The sequence below is a fragment of the Lates calcarifer genome, linkage group LG2 (genome assembly GCF_001640805.2).
Source record: "Lates calcarifer isolate ASB-BC8 linkage group LG2, TLL_Latcal_v3, whole genome shotgun sequence".
In the NCBI taxonomy this organism is placed as follows: domain Eukaryota; kingdom Metazoa; phylum Chordata; class Actinopteri; family Centropomidae; genus Lates; species Lates calcarifer.
This window is the reverse complement of record NC_066834.1, coordinates 7,947,585-7,973,337: the sequence shown is the minus strand read 5'-3', so window position 1 is coordinate 7,973,337 and position 25,753 is coordinate 7,947,585. Positions and strand designations below refer to the sequence as shown.

Genomic DNA, 25,753 nt, shown 5'->3' with positions numbered 1-25,753 from the left:
GGTTCCTTTGTGAAAAACCAAGGGGCTCATCTGGTGTCTCAAGGGTTGAAAGGGGGCAATGAAATTTGTGTGTGTGTGTGTGTGTGTGTGTGTATGTGTGCATATGAATAGAAAAGCAGAATAGGAGGGCCACATTGACAAGGGTGCTAAAAGGCTGTGTGAAGGCTGCTGGCTGGGGAGTGAGGGACGATGGGGGGTGGGGGTGGGGGTGTGTGAAATGTCCATCATATCACAATTAAAGAATATAAAGGTATGGGGGATCAGCTCTCTTCTTCTTCTCATACACACAAATTAACATATGCAAAAACAAGCACTTAGATACACAACATAATACTGCACCACTTATGTTTGGTTCTACAAATGTACAAAAATAAGGCTAATGTTATTTTGTGTCTTTCTTGCCCTAAAGCTTAATAGATAAGCCTAATAGGTGCTGCACCCAGACCAGGCTTTGTACTGATGGAGAAGAGGGAAGGAGAAAGACAGCCTGTTAAGAAGCAAAAGCAAGAAACCTCAGACAGGACGGGTCATCACCAAATACCTGCAGCTAACGTCCTGGGAGCAGGCCAATGGAAAGTCTCCTCAACTGACCAACGTCATGAGTTTATGATGACAGGATAGGGTGTCCACAATGAAAGATGCATTAGTATAAGGAGAGAAAAAAAACACTCACTTTCCTCTCTGATGGCTCATCATGTGATTCTTTACAAGGAAAGGGACTTAGAAGAGATGGGAAGAAAGATCTCTTACTGATACAAGAGAAGCGCTGAGCTTGATACAGCCAGACAGAGCTCAGTTAGAGATTTCTTCTTGATTAATTAGTGTCCAACAAACTGACAAACACATTACGAGTCATGGTGTAAACCATCTGGGCTCGGATCAACTCAACGCTTCAATTGGTGTTGAAGCTTTTTGGTAAGAAGTCAAATTACAAGTCACTGATTTACTTGTTGTACAACACTATAAACTCACAAGGAGAGCACAGTAATGGGGCTTTCCTAAAGCTAAATACTAAATATTGCAAATAATCAGAAATTTGAAAGTCCATTCAAAATGCCTAATTTATTTGTATAAGCTTAAATGAGAAAGTCATGACTAAATATGTGTCAGTTAATCAAAACTTTCCAGCCATGGGATGATTTTGAAGAATAACATCAAAAAGACAAGGAACATGGGTGTTTTTTGTTTGCTTCATTTTGTTTTATCTCAGCCTGACAATTAAAGGTACCCAGTGGAGTTTTTGAGGACTAATGTGGCAGGGCTATGGAGCAATGTTTTTACAAGTGTGTCCCCATTTAGCTGGTATTGTGCACACATGCACAAATGAGCACAAAGGTACACATTTTCCTGCAGCTGGCAGTAAACATGACTGAAAACAATGCATAATTTAAAACATATATCAAAAAATGGCTTTTCGGATGATGATATAGGAAATGACGAAGGTTCAACATGTTTGTCAGGCCTCAAGGATATACAAAATGAGTTTTGGTGAATGTAAACTTTAATTTTGTGTTTACAAGACAAATCTACAGGGTACCTTCTGTAATACTCCTGAATCTAAAACTGGCTTTATTTTAGGTGCATTAGAGGAATAACATGACTGCTTTTTTGTTGGTGGTGATGCATCTTGGGCAATCCAATCACAGGTGGACAGCCCTAAGTGCGTCAAAAATCTTGGGCAATTTGGTTTGCCTGGAACATGGCAAGGAATAGACCCAGTCTGGTTTGTTTTGACTTCTTCTTCTTTTAATTTCTGACATATTAGGAAGGGAAAAACATTGCTGCCTCTCGGATGTTAAAAACAACAGTCACAGTTGGTCTTCACACACAGAAAGGATGTAAGTGTATATTTGCATATGGTATGGTAATGTATATATGCAAATATGGAAGTGAGATGTGTTTTATCAAGCACCTCAAAAGTTTTCTAATGTTAACCTTTGTTTCATGACAAAACCTGCAGCCACCACTGACCTTTGGAACCTTATGCAATGCACCATAAAATAATTAAATGAGGGACTCTTTCATACTTCTTCTGTTATCATTAAGTTTGCTGTATCATTAGCACTATTTTTCTTTTTCTTCGACATGAACCCAAGAAAAAGGTTTTCTTTTCAAAGTTGGAGTGAATATAGTATAAAATATTGATAGTATGAGCAAAGCATCCAGTATAAGTAGTTGTAACAGACTGTGTCAGGCTTCGGGGACAGAACCCATCAAGAGCAGGCATGCAATCAAACAGCAGTCCTTTAAAGAAGGTCTAATAGGATGAAATCCCAGTGACAATAATGACGTCAATAAAAGCTATACCAGTGATTAGAGAAGCCACATGCTGAAACCTGATGAGCAAATGAGAGCTACTAGGTGAGTTTGTATGGTCATAAAATAACATTATTTGCTCAATGTCTACACTATTGTGCGACTCCCTGCATTACCTTCCAGGAGAAATGAGTTGCACAGATAAAAACTGCAAGCAAATGGTAGCACTTCCCGTACAGCAGAGGGAAAGGAGAGAAGGGGAGCTGTGGCTGGGTGCATTAACATACAGATAGAATAGGTAAAGAGTTTTAATGTACTCAGGAGGCTGGGGGAATGGGGAGGTAGAGTGAGAGGTGGGGAGGAAAGAGGGAATGAGAAGGAGGAGAGTGAAAGACAATCAGCAGGCTGGTGCCACAAAGGCAGGCATCCATGACCTTATATCTCAGTTCATCATGAGCAGAGGAAGAAATGAAAGGCCTACAGGAGGACAAAAATATAGGTAAAGGAAAGACAAGAGGGATAGAGGGAAAGAGGGAGTCGAGGAGAGAACTGTGAAAATTTGAAAAAGAGCACAGAGATCACAATGAATATGAAAAAGTGGGGCAGAATAGGAATGTAGAAGAAAGTGAGAAATAGGGAACACTGACAGGAGCAGTGCTGAAAATGCCATCATGTGAGCTATGATGACCCAAAGCTTTTAAAAAACAGAAAGAAGGAAAAGCAGTGTGTGGTCTAAAAAGGAAACCATAAATAGTGATAAAACATAGACAAGTTATGGTGACATGGATGGTAAGAAACATTTAATTAATGGTGTAAATTCACTTCTTACATGTGATAGTGATTTTTTTGTGGAAACATCTAAATTTGTAATATGGCATTAGGTTGTATGTGTCAGTAGCTGTCCACATAGAGTGAAAAGTTACTTATTAGCATTAACGCTGTAATTAATAAGTAATTAATAAGTAATATTTCAGTAACTTCAGCGTTAATCAGCTATCAACCTGTCGTTTAAATGCTTTGAGCAACAAAATACAACACATCTTATCTGTAGTGTCCATATTGTACCCACATTCCAACGTAAACCTCACAAGTTGGGAAATGGGACCATCTGAGTAGCATGTGAATGGTCTTTAAGGTGATACCAACCAGGAGCTAGATGGATCTTGCACTCTTCATTATTCATTCAATCAATAGCTCCAGTCCACTAATACACTGACACTAATTTGTGAATTCAAACTACTTTTAATAAAACCACTGACCAAATTGTCTGTGAAAAAAGTAACCAAACAGAAAGGTTGGACATACTTAATTTTTTTTGTGTTTGAGTTTGAATGGTACTGATAAAAAAAAACAATGTTGTGTGTCGAACCACAGGGTCGATACTTTGGTTCATATATTGTCATTTTCATGAGAATATTTTCCTTGACAGTTTGTAATGTCAAACTATGGAGGACATTCTAGTTTGTTTCACTGTCATTAAAAAATTTATTTATATGTTACAGAATTACAATATTGGCACTGAATAACTGGGTTTACAGGGGTTCCTGGATTAATTGTATTCATATGCTGGAGGATAAATTAACCATTCATTGGTGGAGGTCTAATATTGTCTGATGATAATTGGTAATGGATGTTCAGTGTAACCCTTGTCCTTGCATTTTTTGTGTTTGGATTAAGCTTCCGTTGTGAAGCTAAGTATTGAAGGACACAAGAATCAACAAGAACGCACTGTTTGTGACTCAGACTCATCAAGTGTTATTATATCCTTGTTCAAGGTATGAGTACATAAGCGGTCAAGAAGATTTTCAGTTAAACTAAAAACAACATCCTCTCCACTAAACCAATTACACAGACAGACACACAAGTATTAATGACTGGAGTCAAAGGTGTCACTCAACATAAACAATGAAAGTTGTGTTCAAATAAATATGAACATGTTACAAAAAACTGAGCAGCCTAACACGCTGAACTTCTTAAAAAGTAGTAGTATGTGGTCTCTCCCTGAAGAGAGACACTTTTGTCTGGAGGCAAGATTTCCCAATGAGTGTCTCAACAACATTTCCCTTCACTCCTCCTCTCTGGTGTGAGACTGAGAACATACAATCTGTTAGCAGCTCTGCATTTACACCCTCCAGCCCTCCATCCCCACAACGCAAACCTGCACCCCATCCCCCACCCAACCCGTCTCTGTGGACCCAACCGTCGCTGTCCTTGGTACTGACACAGAAACCAGAGCGTGTTGCAACTCTTAAAAGGCAGTTTGTGCAAACTGCTGTGGCCTAGTGTGCTAATGCTGGAACAGCAAAATTCATCCGCATCAGGAAGGTGGTTTGGCTGGTCCTAACAGGAAGAGCTGGAACTTGGGGTGCATTCCCTTACTTAATGGCTGTTAATACCAAGACAGCACCAAATCACAGCTGCTTTATTCTCGGTCAACAATTTTCAACTGCAGACAATAAGCACTAAAGTCCTCTTTGATGAAAAATGTTTTGTTTATTTCTATTTCACTTGTGTGTTTGAGTTTTACTGTATAAAACAATGTATGTGCAGAGTTTGACACTAAAAGACTATTTTCATGTTCCTCTGCTCAATGGATAAAGTTTCTCTGTGGTTCTGTTGTTACCTTAAATCTCACTCTGGATTTGATTTCATCATTGTGTGTCGCCTTGATGAAAGAGACACTCTGAAAACTGATTTGTCCAAACTGAGATGCATCTGTAGAAATCCCACTGAATCTCACCTCCAAATGTGTTTGAATGAGACTGCCAAAAATTGCATTTCATGTGATTGTTTGCTGATTGTTTGTCAATCCAGATACAATCTGGATAAAGCAATGGATTTGGACTGTCAGTCTGAACAAGGCCTTTGACACTAATTTGCAGATGAGACATGAGGTCAGTGTAGTGACAGTAAATTATTTTTCGTACAGTAACGTATTAAAACCAGATGTTTACATGGTGTTGGGAACACTCTCTAAACATTACATACACAAATAGAGGCAGAGGCACACTTACACACACACACACACACACACACATACACACTTACACACACACTTAAAAATAATTTCCTTTTGTCCCTCACTGAAATTTTCATTAGGCGATTAAACTTAGTTTTGTAAACTAGAATTATTTGACTCTTGTACAGCCGCTAGGCCTGATTCATTCAGTTTGGCTCCAATGCCGTGAATTAAACGAATTATTGCTGAAGTAGATCTTAATCCTACCTCAAGGTTTCTGGCTGACCTCTCTCTGACATCATTCATTGGTAGCAAGAAGTTCATTGCTGTTGTTTCCACACAGCAATGCCAACTTCAATGGTCCTTGACCCACAACACCTCAATCATTGCAAAAAAACATAACTGTATATTCCAAAAGCTACAGAGATAATACAATTATGTTTAATTGAATTTTTACTGGAATGCCTGAATGTGATTCTGTACACAGTTATTCAAAACTTATATTTTGTGGTCCTTGGAACTGTATGGAAGGCTTAGTTTAACTTACCATGAGGTTATTCGGGGCAGGCCTCTCTTTGGGTTGTCGTCGCATACTGAAAAAAGAGATACAAGCAGTTTATATCCAGCCACTATTCAAACAGTACAAGACATATTTTTGTTTTAACTTTAATTTCAATGGCATGAATATTCAAGAGGAGGCTTGAAACAAAACTATTTACACCTCAGAGACTGAAAGCACTTTCACAGACAATAAGCACTATAGCTTAACAACATTTATTAACATTTATTTAGTTCATTTATTTCAAATAAAATTATTTAATTATTATTTCAAAGTTCAATTAATATTTCTTATTATTCAGAATATAAAAACTGAAGCCACATCAGTTCAGTGGATGGATTTATGTGTGTGTTTCTGTGAATGTCCTCCACAGTGTGTATATATACACGATCTGTCAAAACGACCTACATTGGGGACTTTGAGGAATTAGTGTAGGGGCTTGTCTGCAGTTAGTCGTGTAACTGGTTTATGTATCACCATGAATGGGCCATGACCCTCTAAGAATAGCCTGGGAGAACATGGTGCTAGTCCTGCACCAAGGCAGGGCAGGGCACCCGTACCTCTGTCTGTCCTCAGAGAGAGGTGCCCTGTTTGAGTAAATAAAGCAGGCATGGGAGTTAAACAACAGCTGGTACAGCCAGCCAGTGAGTGCTGAACACACACACACACACACACACACCGTTTGTATGTGGTTTGACTGTTTATGTAGATGTTTGTGCAACTGTAAAGGTTATAAGAGGCTAATGAATCACAGGCAAACCCAGGGTAAACATTGTTTTTGTCCTGTTGCATTAGATAAATTGATCATTCTTCATTTAAAAAGAGAAGCTTTTTATTCAATATCAGCACCACAGAACATCCAAGCTAAAACCATTACATCAACAATACATCAACACACATGGGCAAATGCACTTAAATCCCATTGTATACCATTATAGCTTTGATTCATCTACAATAATTTGGCTCATCTGTGTTCAATGCAGCTTATGGTCTTTGTGATTGTTCGGTCTGGCTCTGTGGGGCTCAGATGGTTGACTGTGCCAAACATATTAAGCTAGTACAAATTACAATCACAAACACAGTCAACAGCCACTGAACACAAACAAAACTCCATTTAAAACCAGACTGTGTTAATTAAAATGATTTCAGTGTTGATTTCTAAAATCAAAAGCTTTTTTAAACAACAACTGACTCACCACTGAGTGATGAAGTGAACAAACTTTTCACTGAACTGGTCGACGGGAAGAACTGGAGGATCCTGTGGAGGAGAACAAAACAATTTAGACATCAAGGAACGTTTTATTATTTTATTTTATACGTGTTAGCCAACAACTGCCATCCAGCAAACAAAGAGCAGCGTTATAAAAGGGGGTTTCAAAGTGGGAGAAGCTGTTGGTTCTGCCACTAGACTACATAAAGATGTTTTCTACAAGCTTTAGTGCTTATTCAAAAAAGTTCCCAGAGGTGTGCTAGTTGAACAACATCAAATTTAGAATTTATGTCTGTTGTACTGATAAACACTCAGTGTAACATTGAAGAGCCTGGATTCATTGAGGTTCAGCTTTCTTGCGTAAGGACTTTAGTGTCTGACCTCAAGGCTACATGCTGTGCTCTTCATCCTCTGTATTCATGGCAGAACTGAGTGGTGACTGGCAATCAAGTTAATGTACCACACATACTCGGTGACACAACATTTGTCTCGCTGGGTCAACCAGTCAACAAATCTGGTGTCTCAAAAGGTGATGATATGAATGAAAGATAAACTGCTGTACAAAGCACTCGTGGCTGAAAGAACATGAAACATGAAGCAGCAGTTTGTAATAGCTGTGCATGTGCATTTTTGACTTTTTTCTAAGTGAGAAGAGTGGAAGGAGAAAATCAAGTTATTCTGGTTAAATAGGTAACATTGAAAATCTAAAAAACATTATATTATCTAGATTACACTGAACAACTGGAAATGCAGTATAAAACAGGACTGAGAGTATTGTTTGCCACTGATAAATATTCAAGTTATCAGTAAAACTGATGTATGGACAATCTACCTAGGGTTTTTTTTTTTTTTCCTAAAGGACTGATGTTTGGTCACAGTTAGGGCCAGATGTGGTGCTTCTGCTCTGTGTGTCCTGTAGACCAACCTTTTGCCAACAAACACTTTATTACCACTTTCAAACAAGGAACCTCAGCAACGCAAAACAAAAAGGGGTAATATGACGGTGTGGTTGTTTTGACCTTTTTCTTAACCAGTGGTTGTGCTTTACTCTGGCACTGTCAATGGAATATGCTCTTTAACAACTTGTGTGACTAAAAATGTATTGAGATTTCAGCAAAGTGAACAACTTTCAACAACAACTTTCTGGTTAATAAAACATATTTTTTTGCAAACAATCATGCTCATTTAAACATACTTGACATGGAGGCTTTAACAGCACATTTATCTTGGTGTTGAGAAAAGTCTGTGGGACTTTAAAAAAATACTGCCAATCTGTAGAGACACCTGTATTTACATGGAAACTAGGGTAATTAAAGATGTTATAAACTATGTTAAGCCATTCAGATGACGATTTCTCAATGGTTGTGATTCATGTATGAGACTTCTGTGATTATACCTCCTTTTTTCAAGACTGTGGTTTTTCAGTTTCTAACTAATTGATGGTGTGTGAGAAGAATGCTTTGTGCTGTCTGCTTCAACATTTTTTTTTTCAGGCAAAGAGCCACATTTCCTCCATTATTTCAGGTTTTTAGTATGTTCCCAATGATCTTTGTTTGGACATGGCTGTAATGAGCTGGGAAGGAGCCATAATCTCAATATATACAAGCTTAATGGGGGACTAGATGTGTTGTTTCATTGATCACATTTCACGTAATGAAGGATAAATGTTTTCTTCTTTGTTCTGATCTCAAAAAATTGCTATCAGCTAATGGCTGAATAGGCTACTTTACAATTAGTTATTAATTTCTTTTAACACCACAAGATTGTTAATTATACAACATCAAACACACATCATGCATATGAGCTCTGAACCAAACTCTTAACTAGAAAAAAACATATCTATGGTTCTAGTTAATAACAGAACTGACTCAAAATATGAGGGGTGATGCTGACCCCACTCACATGAACATTTCATTTCAGTATGGAGACTTTAATCTGAAAATTGAAGCCAAAATGTACAACAGTAAGGTGTGTGTGTGTGTGTGTGTCACACTTGCTACATCTTGTCAGTGGAGGGTCTATGAACCATGTCATGTAGAACAGCTGTGCCAGACTGACCCTCTATTAATGCCCCTCACCTCATTACTCCATCCATTTCCCCTCTCTCACTCTGCATCCTTTCCCTACCTTTCACTGTCAGTATGAAAGGCTATGACTATTTACAAGTATTTTTACCCTTGACATCCTTAGAGAAAAAATGCTGACTGCTGCATAGCAAGAGTGGTATTAAATTAACATCTGCATCCTCTTTCTTTGTCTCAGTGCCAGTAAATTCCTGCAAAGACTGAAGTATGAAATTGTGTGTGAAAAGGAAATTGATTAGCATTCTCCTCTTTCTTGTGCTGAAATATATGTGTCTACTTCTTAAAAAAGTAAAACTAAGAAGTTTCATTAAAGAGTTTTTTTTTTTTTTTTTTTTTTTTATAAATTCAATAGCTCAAAATTATGGTACTAATAAAGTATTATGTTATATATTATAAGGTGGCACAATCTATATGAATTTCTTCTTGTTGTTTTACTATTACTCTTTCAAACATTTAAATATATAAGTGTCAAAATACACAGACTAATTCTTTACAAACAAGAGAACTGGCATTAAGTAAAACAACAACATCTCTGCATTACTGAAATACCCATCTTCCTACATGTAATAGTGATTGCTGAAATGTTACATACTGCAGCCCAACACACTAGTATGTACATAAGAAAGGGATGTTAACCTCAGATACAAGAAGCGCTATGTGAAAAGTAAGTTGACACAGCAATCGTACAAGATCTAAAATATGCACAACAGGGACGTCCTATGATGTATATACCAAAGACATAAACCAATAAACATAAACTACTAAGATATGCGGGAAAATCATAAAGCCTGGGTCCAATGCCAGGCATTTATTCAAATGCAGGGAATTAAACCTCTTTACATCTGAAGCCCTGCTGTGCCATTAAAAACACCTCTGGGCAGTGTTCGCCATTCCTTAATGCTCTGATCGGCAGGCTCCCGCAAAGCATGATGCATGAACCCATTTAAATTAACAAAGGAATGGGTTCCTTCTAATCTCAGTACACTTCACAGTGCTGCCGCTGCTTGGATGAGCAATATATCATAGCACATGCACATACACACACATGCACACATGTACAAACAAATGCCCTTAAGCACTGCACACCACAAGCCTGAGTATACACTCCGTTTAGAGAGAGACTACCAAGTAATTTGCAACCACTGTACTATGGTGTGCATGTTCTCTCTCTCTCTCTCTCTCTCTCTCACTCACACTCTCACACTCACACAGAAAAACAAGATCAATTGGACCCACAGTTTGCGCAAAGTGTTGACTACACAACTAATTTATGTGTTGTGTAGGCTAAATCTGATACAGAATCCCTCTCTGCACTTTCCCCACATATTTGCATGCACATGCACCTTTTTGCAGACACAAACACAAACATGCACATTTATGCATGTATTCATGTCTCCAGCTGAGAGGAACACCGCTGCAGCTTTGATGTGGCAGCGGGCAATGGCACAAAAGACAAGCAGGCTGATGAAAGTGGCTAGCCTGTGTGAATTATTCCTGTGGTTGTCAGTGTGCACCACTATGAGACAGAACACACACTCTACAAGGGTACAAGGGTACGAGTAAATATACATGTCATTGCCATGAAGCAATTATTAGGCAAAATTAGATCAGTAATTACAGGCTTGAAAATAAAGTGGGAGTTCTTTATTAGTGGAGCCACTTGCTATTCAACAAATAGGAGGAGAGAGGCACATTAATGAAAGTGGACAGCAGACAGATGGTAGGAACAACTACAGAGAACTTCTCCTAGGCTGAACAGGGTGAGTATGTTTCTCTGTCATACACTAACATGAGCCAACATTAAGAATATGCACTGGTTATTTGTTGTGCTGCAAGAGCACTTACAAACACTTAAATGGCGGATCATAAAATGAACTGAAATTAAACATAAAGCATCACTCTTTGGCCTCAACATAACATAACTAATTTGAATCACTATTGTGTGTATCTGGTCCTATAAAATATGGCCTCACAATGCAAGGCCAAAATAAGGCTCTGAGGTCATGGCATCATTTGGTTTACTCCAAAACAAATTAATTAAATCTTTCCCCTCATCATTCAGGGCTCGGGATTCAGTGTCTTTGTGAGCTGACCTTGTATAAAAGCTATTACTTTTTTTTTTATTAGAGATTTTTTTTTTGTTTGTTTTTTTTGGCATGCATTACTGCTTTACTTTCATAGTGACAGTAGGGAGGGACAGGAGAGGCAGGGAAGAGAGGGGGAAGACATGCGGAAAAGGGCCCAGGCTGCTGCAGTAAGGATGAAGCCTTGATACCAGGTGAGCTACTGGGGCATTGTGGATAAAAGCAGTTTCTACATAGGCAAAGGGAATAAATATCGCTTTTGTTAAACCCACAATGTAACTTTTTTCTTGTGATTCCATCCTAGAGGTATGCATTCAACTTTTTTTAATTCCAACCACTCTCCAAATGGCCATGATGATAACTGTGGACAGTTTGCACCGTGGATTATCCATAAAATACACTGAGAAACTGTTTGTACAATGAGATATTTCTTTTGAGTTTTTAAAATGTAATATATATATATATATATATATATATATATATATTTTTTTTTTTTTTTTTTCAACAAAACTCCTGCCACTTTCATTGTGTTGGGATGCTGGCCAAATTTACAAAGCTAAATACCACTACGTCAGCAAGAAAACATTTTTGTCACTTGGGTGACCAGATTCTTTAATTGTCCCTGTATCTGGTGACCTGTGACCACTGTTTTTTTGCAATTTGATCTATGTTGAAGTCTTGATTTTCAAGGCCACTATCCCCCCACATAAAATTATTTCAGAATCTTTGTTAAACTCCTGTTCCTCCGTTTTGCCACCTTCGTATTTGAGATTCACTCAGGTTAATTCTATCTACCTTCATATTAAACTGTGTTCACCTCTGTATCTATTTATTTTTTATTGTGAGTCCCACAAAGCTAAAATATTTATCTAAGCTGTTTTCATGTCTCACTGTGTATTTATGTGTGAAAGAAAAGGAAAGATTGTCACACTCCATCCCCCACCACACACATACCTCCAGCTGCAGTAATATTAATGATCCACTCAAAGGACCCTATTACTCATTCAGCCATTACAGCAACTTTCAAATCCCCAGTGGATAAAGTCACACACACAATATCAAAGCATCACAATCAAAGAAAATAGAAAGTATTTAGATCCCATCTACAATAGGCAATGCTTGCTAAATGTCATGAGTTATAATTTACTCCAGTGATCCCATCAGTGTCAGCCCATTCATTTGGGTATTTTCATAAAAATAAAAGAAAATATAAAGACAACTCTAAATGCTCCATGATGCCTCTTAACCATTACAAGATGGTAAATTGTGTCCATAAAGGGATGCACATAGTCAGCAATGGGTTATGGTATGCAAATTATGAATGGTATTAGGGAGATTATGAATGGTATTAGGGGTCCAGAGTGTTCAGAGAAAACAATCCCCACACCATTACACCACCTGGACTGTTGACACAAAGCAGATAGGATCAGTGGATTCATGCTGTGGATGCCAGATTCTGACACTACCATCTATGTGTCTCAGCAGAAATCAAAACTCATTAGACTGGGCTGTGTGTTTCCAGTTTCAACTGTCCAGTATTGGTGAACCTATGCCCACCAACACCTCAGATTTCTGTTCTTGCCTGACAGGAGTGTAACCCAACATGGTCTTCTGCTGTTGTAGATGTGAATGGAGATGCTTTTCTGATAGGCACAGCTGTAAAGAGTGATTATCTGTGTTACTGTAGCCGCTCTGGCCACTCTCCTCTGAGCTCTCTCATCAACAAGGCATTTCTGTCCACAGAACTGCTGCTCACTGGATGTTTTTGTTTTGTGCACCATTCTGAGTAAACTCTAGAGACTGTTGTGAGTGAAAATTTTCAGAATACTCAAACCAACCTTCCTAGCATCAACAATCATGCCATGGTCACTGAGTCACTGAGATCACATTTTTTCCTCCATTTAGACATTTGATGTGAACATTAACTCTAGCTTGTGACCTGTATCTGCATGACTTTACGTATTGCTCTCCTGCCCCATGATTGCATGAATAAGCAGGTGTACAGGTGTCCCTAATAAAGTGCTCAGTGAATACATATACTTCCTCAACCTTTGCATTCTCTCTGAGCGACTTCATCTTTCCAAAGAGTGCTTATCCTCTTGTCTCTTCCTCGAATGCACTGCATTACCTGGGACAGTAAGGCGGTGCTGGCTCGCCAGGGACAACAGAGTGTTCTCTTGCCTCAAGGGGAGACGGCAAAGGGCACAGGAAAAATAGTTTGAGTGATGCCTCCGTCTGGCTGACTAATGAACAGTTTAGTCCGGGTCAATCCATTACAACCAAAAGCATTTAATTATTAATTACGGCCAATCTATAGGCAGTTAAGGACAAGTGACATTGTATGTCTAATGTGTGATATGGCTGGTGATGGGGGTATTGGGAGAGCTGGTTTAGGCAAAAGAGGTGTTGTTGCATTTTTGCTGTTAGTGTGCGTCAGCAGAGAACTTGGGCAAAAAAAAAGTGCGGAGGGGAGGGTTGTGATTGCTGCTTTTGATGTAGCCAGTGTGAGCTTACACATTCATATACTCAGACATGAGGAAAAAATGCATCCATATACCAAGAAATAGAAAACTCCTCAGGTTAGGCTCAGTTTGGGTAGTGCTGTGCAGTACTCTGGTTTATTTCAAGTGATAAACTGTGCGTGAAAAAACAAGAACGTTGTAAAATCAGATGGTACCTATGCAAAATTAACACACACCAGATCATCAGATACTACTCTCTGCTCTGTGTATGAAACATATACACCTGGTGCAGTCATGAGAATAGTCCTGGTTAAACAAATTTTTGTCTGCTTTGGCACTGGCTCTGTAATATACAGACTTGAGAGCTGTGTCTTGTGAGTGTGTCACTCATGGCGGGTCCAACCTCTACAGTAATGTGCGTGTGCATATGTGTATTGCCTGAGGCAGTTGCATAGGGTGAAGGGTTGAGCGAATGGGGAGCAAAGCCGCCTGAGTGGTTTGCTTCATTAGGAAACAAAATATAAGCTTTCCGGGCCATTAGGACTGACTTTAGATGCAAAAGCACATAAGACGACGACTCACCTCATCAACGATGCATTGCAGTAACTGGAGAGGCTGGAAGAGGAGAGGCACAGGGAGATGAAAAAAAAAACAAGCCAGCCAACATGGAATTTCTTGGCAATAGGGAAAATCAAGTGTGATAGAAAAGTATCTACTCAGATTAATCAAATGCAGTGAGCTCAGCCAAAGCCATCCTTCACCTCCTGAATATTTTTATTACTCAATAATGGCACCTAATGTAATACCAGCAGTTTAAGCATGATCTAATATCTCATTGCAGGAATGCAATTTGAGTGTTTTTTCAAATGAGAGAGCCAACCAAGAGTAACTGACTATGGTGTGGGAGACCTCTATTTTCTTTCCTCCAATTCTAATGCAGTAAAACTTACCATTAAAGATCCTTGGTTTTTCTGAATCTGTAGGGAAAGAAAGAGAAGAGGAGACGAGGCGATATGTAATTAGCGTGTCATAATCAAGACGATACACTTGGACACATTATGATCACTCAGAGAAAATTATTGCTTTTCTGTTGGCAATTTGTGAGTATGCATTAACACCATTTACATAATGAAAACACACAAATGTTAATGGCCTCACTCTCATTTGAGGAGAATGGGGGTAAAAGATCCACTAATGCTAATTTTCAGAGTAGTACTTTCTTGCCCTCCAGGTTATCTGGATGTGCAGGGATGTAGAATAAACTGTTACAAACAATAATATGAGCAAGGTTTGTAATGAGAATGCTCAATGTGTCTATTTCACAGGTGCAGCACTGACAATAAACAGACAGGACATGGTGAGATACCTAAACAAATGATGACAATAAGGTTAAAGCTATCATTATCTCAAAATGATTTGAGAGCAGAGCTTCATGGGTGTGGAAAAAAATAACCCCACATAACTAGAGTTGGAAATCAGGGGAAAAATATAGACAAGAGGACTTGATAATTAACTTCAGAAACTCAATACTTAATTGATTTATTAAATGTATTTAATCTGGTCAAAATTAAAACATACCAAAAGACTGAGAACTTTAAAAATGTGTGCTACTTCTCATTTAGAAGATGTTTACAATCTGAAATAATGTCTTAAAATGTATGACAACGCAGTGAAACGACAGCATTTAGTTTTCATTTTTTAAAAACCCCAGGTTTGAGTTCACCAGGACAATCGTTTTAATTTCTAAAAACCCAAAATTACAACTTCATGATACAGACAAAATAATATAAGGCCTGAAACATAGGCTCAGCTAAATGTCTCATAATGTTTGGTAAATAAATTGCTCATTTCTTCAGGTCTTTTGACAGTGCATTAGAGCACTTATTGATTCACTCAATTAAATACAGGTTTTCACACTCTGTAAATACCAAGAGACTCCTAAACTGCCTCTATATCCAGTTTTGCCTGATTCAGACACATTAAAGGCAACTATGGAAAACTAATTTGTTCAGAAATAATTACTAGGACAAAATTGTGTGCTGCTCCAGGGGTTGAAATTGGATAGTGGGAGACTAACTTATTCAAGCATAATTGAGCACTTATTCTTCTTGTTCTAGGTAGCTTGACCACATATCAAAAAGAGATGTTTAACAATCCCTCCTAATCTCATCACTGCGGGGTGATTATCATGTAGACATTTCATTATCTGTTTGTCCTGAAGGTAAACATTGTTTAATATGATATTTATACTTAAACAAGACTTTCCAAAAAGGCATATCTGTAAATTCTCTTCTGATCTAAGAGGAACAAACAAATTGATGTTTGACAGGCAGGTGTGCTGTGTTTGCTGCAGAGGGTTTGTTCGTATTTAGTCTGTAAAGGACTGTGTATGAGAGTGTAAATAACTGTGTGTTTGTATGTGTGTGTGCATGTCACTAAATGATGGCTGTAGTTGTGTACAACACCAAACTCTTGTTTGGAAAGCCCTGTTACAAGCCACTGCACTGACTCTGTGACTAGTTGTGAGCAACATCAAGCTTTTTTTTCAGCATTTGAAAATATCACAGTGAGCTCAGCATGAAAATAAGAAGTCACAAAATCTATTTTTTAGATGTCAAATGATTTCTTTTCCTTTCAAGAGGAACTCAATAAACACTTCTAAAAGATCAGATGGCTATTTCTCTCCTTAAAGATTTAAAAGACATGTTTTCAAGGGTAAGGAATCAGAAAAGGCATCCCTTTATGATCAAAACCGTCAGTATCAACAAAGGTTGGCAAGCATGTTTTTGTTATGAGCAAGGGCAGTCCCACTCTGACACCATGGACACATAACATTAAGAAGAAAAGGGAAAATGGTGAAGTCCTTTTCTCTGTTCTTTTTCTTTATTGTTAGGTCAACAACAACTAAGTCACACAGTTAACCTGAGATTTGCCTGAAATTAAATCTGAAATTATAGGCCATTAAAAATCATCATCCAATGACTCCTCTCTGATCTCCTCCAAACTGACCTCTCATCCTCAGCCAAAAGCTTCAATACAGCTCAACTTATAATCATTAAGTGGTAAATTCAGACAGAAAATTGCTGTTTAAATATTTTCACTTGATAGAGAGAGCTCTATCGTAAAAATCTTATCATAAGCTGCATTAGGGAAGCTAAATACAAGGTTGTGCAGATATGGGGTATAGTTACCTTCAAAGAGGTAATGTTTTCACCCGGGTGTGTGCTTCTGTGTTTATTTGTCTGCAGGATTATGCAGAAAGCACAAACCCAATTAGCTTGGTGGAGCAATGGACTGTAGGGCCAGAGAGGAGACCATTCAGTTTGGCTGCTGATCCAGTTAAAGAAGCAGATCCATGAATTCAATTTCTGTGACACTATGAGATGGATTTTTTTGTCAGTTTCTCAGGAAATAATGTATGGATCTTGATGTAAAAAATCTAACATTTTTATGATTATGAGATCTATGAGTTTGTACATTTTGGTGTAGATCCAGTAAATAATCCAGAACTGGAATATGAAAATGAAGTGAAAAGTTCAAAGTTAAATAGCAGCCCATAAGGCACCAGCAGAGTAAAATATATGTTACACTGCATTTTATGTCCACTATTTATGACTTAATAGGTTTTATGACAAATAAATCAATTATGTTATGTTTAAGAGACTTTATAGTTGGCATATGATGCTGAAAAATTACAGCAAACATTGTTTACAACAAACATACAATACATTGTACTATGGTAGCAGTTCCTTTCCATTGAAAGGAAAAAAACAAAGTAACAAAGGGAAGCCTGTATGGTGTTTGATGGATGCAGTGATGTGTAATGGAAGCTCCTGAAATGTACTCAAAAAAAAAAAAAAATGTCATGGTATTTCATCCAGAAATTCATTCAAATTTGAGAAAATATGACAAAATGGGGAGAAACAAAAACAACTATAGCGCAAACAAAAAGACAACAAATCAATCAGAAGCAATAGCGCTGGCGGCTGTATACACATCACATCAGGTCTGGTGTCTTCAAAGACTTTCAGAGCGAGCCGTGAAAAAACTCCATTAACTCCTGACAAAGAATACAAATGAATCCTGATGTGTGGTGAAGTGGAATTAAAGAGACCATCTCTAACCATGACAAACATGAGGTGATGACTCTACTGTGCACACATGCACACACACTCACAAAATCAGGAATGAGAGATGATGCATCAACTAAACAACATCCACAAATTAAAGCCATTGGCAAGCATACACACTTCCTCAGAATGTAAAGGGTGAACAAAAGACTCCAAACGATGCTAAAATTGGCTTTTTAAAAGTGCAACTATGAACTCAACACCCCAAAGCCAAATTCAACTTTAACAACTCATCCTGTATCTTCCACTACTCCACAGTGGAAACTCAGATGCCACTGATTCTCTTCCAATCTTTCTCTCTCTTTCATCTTCTACAACTTCTCCCTCAGTCTGTACTAAAACGTTCTCTGAGAATTGTAGCAGGGGGTTTTGCACAGACAGCTGTGCCAGCGTCTGCAAAAATGACAGCTTAGGCCCCAGGACTTTGGCTGGCTGCGCCTGACGAGCTGGATCCGAGCGATCTCGCCACACCACTCTGCTACAGCCTGCAGGTGAACTGTCTGCGGTACCATATGGAGTTAGGGGAAAATTAACACTGAGATGAGTAAAGCTGCATGACAGTGGAGAGCTTCAACTATAAACTGAGTGGTGTTTCTAATATTTTGTCCACTCTGTGTGCATCAGTGAGGGTAGACTAAACTACCATTCATTTGCAAAAACACACTAACAATTAACATGATAATGGAGGCATTAAATGAAGGAAAGAACAGCCCGCCCTAGGCTGCAAAGATACCTTTACTCCCTGTTTGCTTTTCTTTGTAGCTTAAGAATTAATGATCAACACTGAAAATACATGAGGAGCTGCATCACGACTGTAATGTGTCTCACAGATGGTTGTTTGCCATGTACCCAACCTGGTGCTAAATTCATTCTTGTAAAAACACATTCCTGTTTCACTCAGTTTGTGATAGATAAGATTGATAGGATAACATCAGGGGTAACTGACAATGACATCCACAACACCTATGACCTAAAATGAAAAAAAGTTCAATGTATAGATGCTGAGAAACTTAAACTCTCAGATGACATCCAACTCCCACAATTAGTAAATTGGTTCCCTTAAATGGTGTAATTGAAAGGAAGCAGTCACTTAGGTAATCCCTGGACACACAAACAGTGGTTACATCACACTCGGCTTCTTTAATCAACCACAGTGACATTTCATTTGACTGATGGAGCAGTACAAGTGTTGTGTATGTCATGCCTGCAGGAAAATTTTCCTTGTTCACCGAACCACACAAAACGAGAGGTTGTGGCTGATGTCCATGTCTGATGTGCTAAAGTAGAAATTAAAAATCACAACTTTTGTATATGGTAATTAAGGTTTTCAAAGCATAGTTTTCACACAATCCTGCCATAGCTTAAGAACTAACTCTTCATTAGATAAAACCTTCCCCTCAGCCAGGAGGTAACCTGAGGTAACCAGATTCGGATTGCTCAACTAGGGATTGGAGAGATAAACCCATCTTAAAGGGCTAATTAAGACTTGATGGGATTGGGAAGTCACTTCTGTGGTCGGCAATTACATTTGAGCAGGATTTTAACTTTGTGTAATGAGGGAAAAAAATGAACCCAAACCCATTTATACATTTAAAGTTGTATAACAATACTGAACAATTAACCTGGAAAATACCATGGATTAAAGACATTTTTTTGTTTCGTGATCAACATACATTTTAGTGTCCTTTTCACTAGGCCATGAATGATGATCTCACTTAATGGTTACAGCAAAGTTTCTAAATATTATATTCGACAAAGTTTGAAATCCTGAGAAAACCTCATCATATAAATCATTTACTTAAGAGAATGTAAAATGTAAAAGATTTAAAACACAATCTTATTAAACCTTATTTTAAAAATATAATAAAAATTTGCAGCACAAACAGTGCAGTTTAACCACTGAGGACATTACTTCTGTAAACTAACAGTGTTTTTCTGCAACAGGAATTACCACAGCCAAAATCAGTTCAAACAAAGCTGCTGCTTTTAAAAGTCTGGTTATATTTAGGAGTAGATGGATAAAAGTGAAAACAATTAGCTTACAATACAAATAAATAACAATTACTCACCTGTGGGTAGGGGAACATGCCTAGCGCCAACTGTGTAAAAGAAGAAAGCAATAAGAGCTACAGAATATACTTAGATTCTTCTCAAGACAACTGAAAGAATAAAACTGGAAGAGACTAAGTCAGTACCAGACAGATGGCAACATCTGTAAAAACCCGTGCTAACTGATGAAATCCAATCAAACAGCCATAATACTTACACTGGTACAGCTTATAATTGGCAATTTTAGTAACTTCATATTTTCAGTTGTGCCTTATATCAACAGATACAGTGCAGGCACTACAAATCCCTATCAAAATAATGCTGCGCATGATAACAACGCAAGAAACAATGACTTTAAAAGGGACCTCTGAGTAGAGTCAACACTTTTGACAAACTATATGCTTCACAAAGGCAGAATTTATTGCATGGCTGCTGGACTGGACTCTGTTAGACTGCACATTTGCTCCTGATAAAGTGACCGCACAATTGCTAGGGTCTTACTGGCATGGAATTGACATAAAGACACATAAGGAAAATGCTGCTAAAGCCACTGATGTGAACTTGAGACTTTCAGTCTTTGAGGTAAGCTTAGTGCCCACCTGCTGATAATACAACCTCATCAAATGACATCAGCTATTAGTTAATAACCCCCCCACGATTACCACCTGTGGAGGACAAAATAAAGGGATAGAGGAGGAGGGCAGGATTGTGGGACAGTTGTATGTGTATGTCTGTTATTTTGGCTGGGGGGTGGGGGTGGGTGACAGCTCTCCCTGACATTCAGCAATTCACTTGGGGTGGACATTTTTCATCTTGGTCAAGGCCGGCTTATTGGCAACATTATGTTATTAAAACGTCAAAATGCTCATGGTCTTTCCTTGAACATAAATAGACCAACTAGTAGGCTAAAGATCAATCCACATTGAGTGGGACTGCAAGCCATTTCATTTAGTTTAATGCACAAATGCACAGCTAGAAATAAAGGGAACAGGGCCAGGGGGTCCACTGCTATAAAGCTCTATCTTTATCACACAGAGATCATGTCAATAATTTTGACAAGGCTCCTTCTGTGCGAACTCATCCATTATTGTTATAATTGTAATGATATAACATTATTGACAAACAAAGGCGAGGCAGAAGCCCACATCATCTGTTATACTGCAGAGGGAAAGCTGTGGACAGATACAGATGGAGAATCAATAGTGTCAGTGGGAGGACAAGAGACCAGGGAAGTGTAATACTGAAATTAAAATGTTATTTGAAAACGTAGGGTGTCAGTCAGGCGTTCGATCAACACAATGGGGAGAGATGAACAGAGGCACGGATGCACACACACAATGTGCTGGATTTGAGGCATCTGATAACTGTGTGATTACACACATTTTAAATGGGCCACTTTTACTAGGATTTAGTTTAATGGCATATTAGGCATCTGTTGAGCCAACCTTGCAAAGTAAACCAATGTGGTTCCTTTTTGACCCCCCCCCCCCCAAAAAAAAAAAAAAAAACACTGTCGTGATTTAGTGTCGTCCTCTCCATATATTTGCCACAATTCCCTCTATGTATGAACACCAGGCACAGGCATGAAACCATTTTTACATTGTCATACCTCCATGAAAGAGATTCCCACACTCCAGACATCTGCATGAATACCGTACTGTTCTCCTGATATCCTCTCCGGCTGGGGAGACAAAAAACAAACATGAAAAACTGCCAGGACAAAGTTAGAGGTTCTAATACCTGTGAAAACTAATGTCTTCTCTTGCACAACTTTAAAATAATTTGACAGGAGACTGAAATTAAAGGGTCACTCACCGCCATGTATGCATTAGTTCCCACATATGTTTTGGCGATAGAATTCACCAACTGCAAATGAAATTAATTAATAACAAATAGTTACACTACATATCAATATCAATTCAAACTATTCATTATAACAAGTAACCTCAGCCCTTATAAATAACTCTTTAAGACTCACTACCTCATTGTCCTATGTTAGGGAATTAAAAAAATACAGGTGGGAGCTGGACCTAAATTACATTACCTAAATCTATTGACATGTCAGGTTGATATTTTGGGCTGTTCCCTACCCTCACACAAGGGACCAGGAGTAAGACAAGGAGACATTAGTGAGTCCGTGTGCATGTGTGTGTGTGTCTGCGTCTGTGTGGATACAATGGCACATGCCATCAATGACAGGGCTGTGATAATGAGTGTCTGTTCCCTTATGGCTGTTTTTTTTTCCTTATTTTGAGCATGCCCTACAGAGTGTGTGAGACTGGGAGGGAGAGTGTGTATGTGTGAAAGACAGATAAACACAAAAACAGAGAACAAGACAGAGGACAAGTCAATGCTGTGAGTGTTACGCATACAGGATGCAAAATTCACCTTGGAGCTTCCATGGAAGTGGAGGTTAAAAATGAATAACAATTTACCACAGAAGGGATGGTGTGTGCGTGTGTGTGTATGTGTGTGCAGTATGTGTGAGTGCTCAGGGTTGATGTTTTGGGGAACACTGAAGGTCTGTCCCTGATGATTACATTAGAAACACACACTATAGCACACACACACACTCACACACACACTGACGAGGCTATTGTCTGCCACCTACGCTTTCCCCACATCTACTGAATACATATCAATGAGTCTTTGCTCTATGTGTGTGTGCGGGTCATAATTATAACAAGTGATTTTTTTTGGAGGCTGCAGAACAATGAAGGTGGGGGATGGAGGGAGGGGGGTGAGTTAATGTGAGAGGAGGACCCTTGGGAGAGTGCTGATGTTTTGAGTTGAGAATGAATGGAGTGATTGACAGATTGACCATATGCACACAGATCTGTACAGACACACAAACACACACAGATTGCACAGGACTATGGTGATAGAGCTGTAGACAATTGTTTTTCTTCCATCTTCCATCTCCTCTCTCTCTCTCACACACACACACACACACAAACAAACAAATCAGTGCAGTGTACCTGTGTGCTGACACCAAAGTCACAGAGCTTGACTTGTCCTCGGGTGTTCACCAGCATATTGGAAGGCTTGACATCTGTGGAGACAAACTGCTTGATAGAACTGCAACATCAGCACTCTGCAGCTTGTCGTTATCAACTCTGCTCTTTTTTTAATAACACAGAGCCTACCACGCAATACTTTACTCACCTCTGTGAAGTATCTTCAGGCTCCACAGATATGTCAGGCCTTTGACTACCTAAAGACACAGGCGACAGAAAAAATATATTATGGTAAATTTGGACAACATTCAACATTGAACCAGCATACTTCTACTGCTGAATTATTAATTGACTTGGATAATGTGGAGCAATTATCTCCACACCACATGTTTCTACTTTATAAGACAGTTCAATCATACTTGCTAACATAAACAGCCATGATCTTAATCTAGAATTTAGACAAATGAGAGTCTGGAGTTTTTAAATACATACTGAGAAGAAATGTTGCACAAAAATAACAATGGGACAGGTTACACTTTTCAACATGTGAGTCCAGACGAATTAGTGCTCTTGTAATTTGCAGATAGTTGAGGTATCATAGAAAATGGAGTTCCTTGACTTCGGACACGTACTTCAACTCACTCAACCCAGGTTACAGGGAGAACCTCCATCAAGTGATCAATTCAAGCTAAAAAAAAAAAAGGATCCTAAAATTGACAACTGAGCTGTGGTAAGTTTATTCCAGTCCTCAATTACAGTCAAAAGCTTTGGGTAGCCACTGATATAATAAAGACTGCCCACTAAAGCAAACAAAAAACAGTTTCTCCATAGGACAATTTGTCTCTCTAGGGGATCAAGAGAGGAGCTACAGTACTGGACCTCTGCATTGAGACACTGCTCTTTAGCATTGAAAGAAGTTTATTGAGTTTGTGAGATATTGTGAGATACACAGTCAGGATGCCTCCTTGCTGCCTTGCCTTGGAGGTGCTGTGTGTACAACTAACTGGGAAGAGACACCAGAGTCAAAGCCACACTGCTAGAGCAATATTTTTTGTAAAATCAGCGGGAGAGGAACTCATATGACTCCAACTGCCTGGATAGGTCATTATATTTTTCTTCAAATATTATTCATTCCCCAATTTGTAATACTGCTTTGTGATGATTTTTTTATGAGATGTGAGAGTTTCTACCCTCTTCTCTCCTGCCATCCATCCCTGGTGCGTAAAACAGCCTCTGAGATAAAAATTAAGGCAGCACAAAAGCTCTCTGAAGTCTTGCTGCCTCAAAAGGTGCGAGTGCAACAACTGGAGTGTGCAGCTTCGCTCACACCCTCTTGGGTGCTTATCCTTCTGTGATAATTAACAACTGTGACAGTGGAAAGGAGGGAAAGCTGTGAATTAGAATTAACACTGACTAAATAGCTGTCATTGTTTGATTACGGACAAAGTTAAAAGGGGGAGACAGAAGAGAGGATGTGGAGACGGGAGAGGGGTAATGAGTGTGGAAAACAGACATGCATTTATCAACTTCAAGGCCATTTCTATCAAAATACTAGTTTTAACTGGGAGTAGAAAAGGAGGAGAAAGGAAGAGAGGGGAGGACAAGGGAAACACACTGACTTTGTCCATTACTTCCCCAATAGAGGCTAATTGAAAATTTCACACCTGTGGTTCTCCCTTCTTTTATTCCATTAATAAAATGAGTGTGTTTTTCCCTCAAACCTGTTTTGTATCAAGGAAATAACAGGTCACAGTGAAAACTGCCAGACATGCATGCACACCACACTCTAATAAATCACATACTAATAAATATTTATAAAAACTCCAGAACATAAATCTTGTCCACATGTACATGGGTATTTCTGAAACAGGGGTTTTCCTCTTTCAATTCTAAAATAATAATATTGATGAAAACTTCCTCCCACATCAACACAAAAACATGCTGACAAGAACTGTCAAGAGCAATAGGCTGCACTATAATCTAACTACAAAGCCATGTTGACCATTCACAAGCCTGAAAAAAGTTATTACTGGTTCCAGTAGGCGAACAACAATGATGCATAAGAACCAAAACTCACTTTCCCTGAACATTTCAGCCTGGAGAGAGTTTTGTAAAGGGTCCGTTTTCAATGACCGTTTTCAGTGACCAAGCAAAAATGTACAGAAAAAGCTACATTTTAACCTGTGAGCCTGTGGACTAAGCCTCATCATTTTATGAAAACTTACTGCTACTGCAATCCTCCCCAGCACATGCTCTGGAATTCTTTTGTACACATCCAGAGAACCACCTGTAAAAGATACATTATTCATTAAGTGATATATACTATAGTATGACACATTTTGCAGTTTATTAACTAATCACATAATGGCCTTTTTGGCACAACACAAAGCTAAATTCATATTGACCTTGCAGACTGTAACACTACACACCAACAAAAATGTTGCTTGCAATTTTATGTGGATATAGCTCTACAGTAAGTCAGCTAGCATTTTCCACAATGATGTGTAGCTCAAACTGGTACCTTTACCATGAAGGAACTGTCTGTCCACTTACACACTTAAAAAAATTAATATTTTAAGATATTCCATAGTTGCAGATTAAGACAACCACTCATCCTAGAAGCATGTCATTGACAGCATGTGTACTGTGTGACTGACTAAACCGCAATACATAAAAAACTTCACAGAAACAAAGACCCCAACAGAGAAGACTGACCTTTACAAAATTTTCCACGTCAGTGTGGACACTCTCACAATAACTGCTCTCAATGTCTAAAATGGTTTCAATGCAGAAGATTACAGGTATTTTTCAAAATACACTTAAAATTAAAGTAAGTCTAGACAATCATATCCAATATATTTGCTATTTGTTATAGTTTCATTTGCTGACACTAAAATCATATTCATTTGATATTAATTTGTCATATCAGTAAAAGAAGAGACAAGATGACAAAGTCACTGATTTGTTCCCTTTATAGTCCAGTTGTAATTTCTGGTTTGCAAC

At 38.5% G+C, this 25,753-nt stretch overlaps 1 protein-coding gene across 3 annotated transcripts in view; it reads right to left on the bottom strand.

Annotated features, from left to right (window-relative positions):
* Window positions 1-25,753, bottom strand: part of map2k5 (mitogen-activated protein kinase kinase 5) — a 54,441-nt gene that overhangs the window by 9,577 nt on the left and 19,111 nt on the right. The window contains exons 12-22 of one of the 3 annotated variants that reach the window (XM_051074875.1): window positions 24,976-25,037; window positions 22,959-23,007; window positions 22,772-22,845; window positions 21,609-21,659; window positions 21,403-21,474; window positions 19,814-19,843; window positions 14,565-14,591; window positions 14,197-14,229; window positions 6,971-7,032; window positions 5,763-5,808; window positions 4,071-5,593 (exon numbers count right to left, since the gene is read on the bottom strand). In XM_051074875.1, coding sequence (XP_050930832.1) covers window positions 5,570-5,593; window positions 5,763-5,808; window positions 6,971-7,032; window positions 14,197-14,229; window positions 14,565-14,591; window positions 19,814-19,843; window positions 21,403-21,474; window positions 21,609-21,659; window positions 22,772-22,845; window positions 22,959-23,007; window positions 24,976-25,037 — 530 coding nt within the window. In that variant the 3' untranslated portion in view covers window positions 4,071-5,569. Of the gene's footprint in view, window positions 1-4,070; window positions 5,594-5,762; window positions 5,809-6,970; window positions 7,033-14,196; window positions 14,230-14,564; window positions 14,592-16,480; window positions 18,245-19,813; window positions 19,844-21,402; window positions 21,475-21,608; window positions 21,660-22,771; window positions 22,846-22,958; window positions 23,008-24,975; window positions 25,038-25,753 lie in introns of those variants that run through there. The other 2 variants (XM_018683540.2, XM_018683542.2) reach the window with 2 other exon arrangements.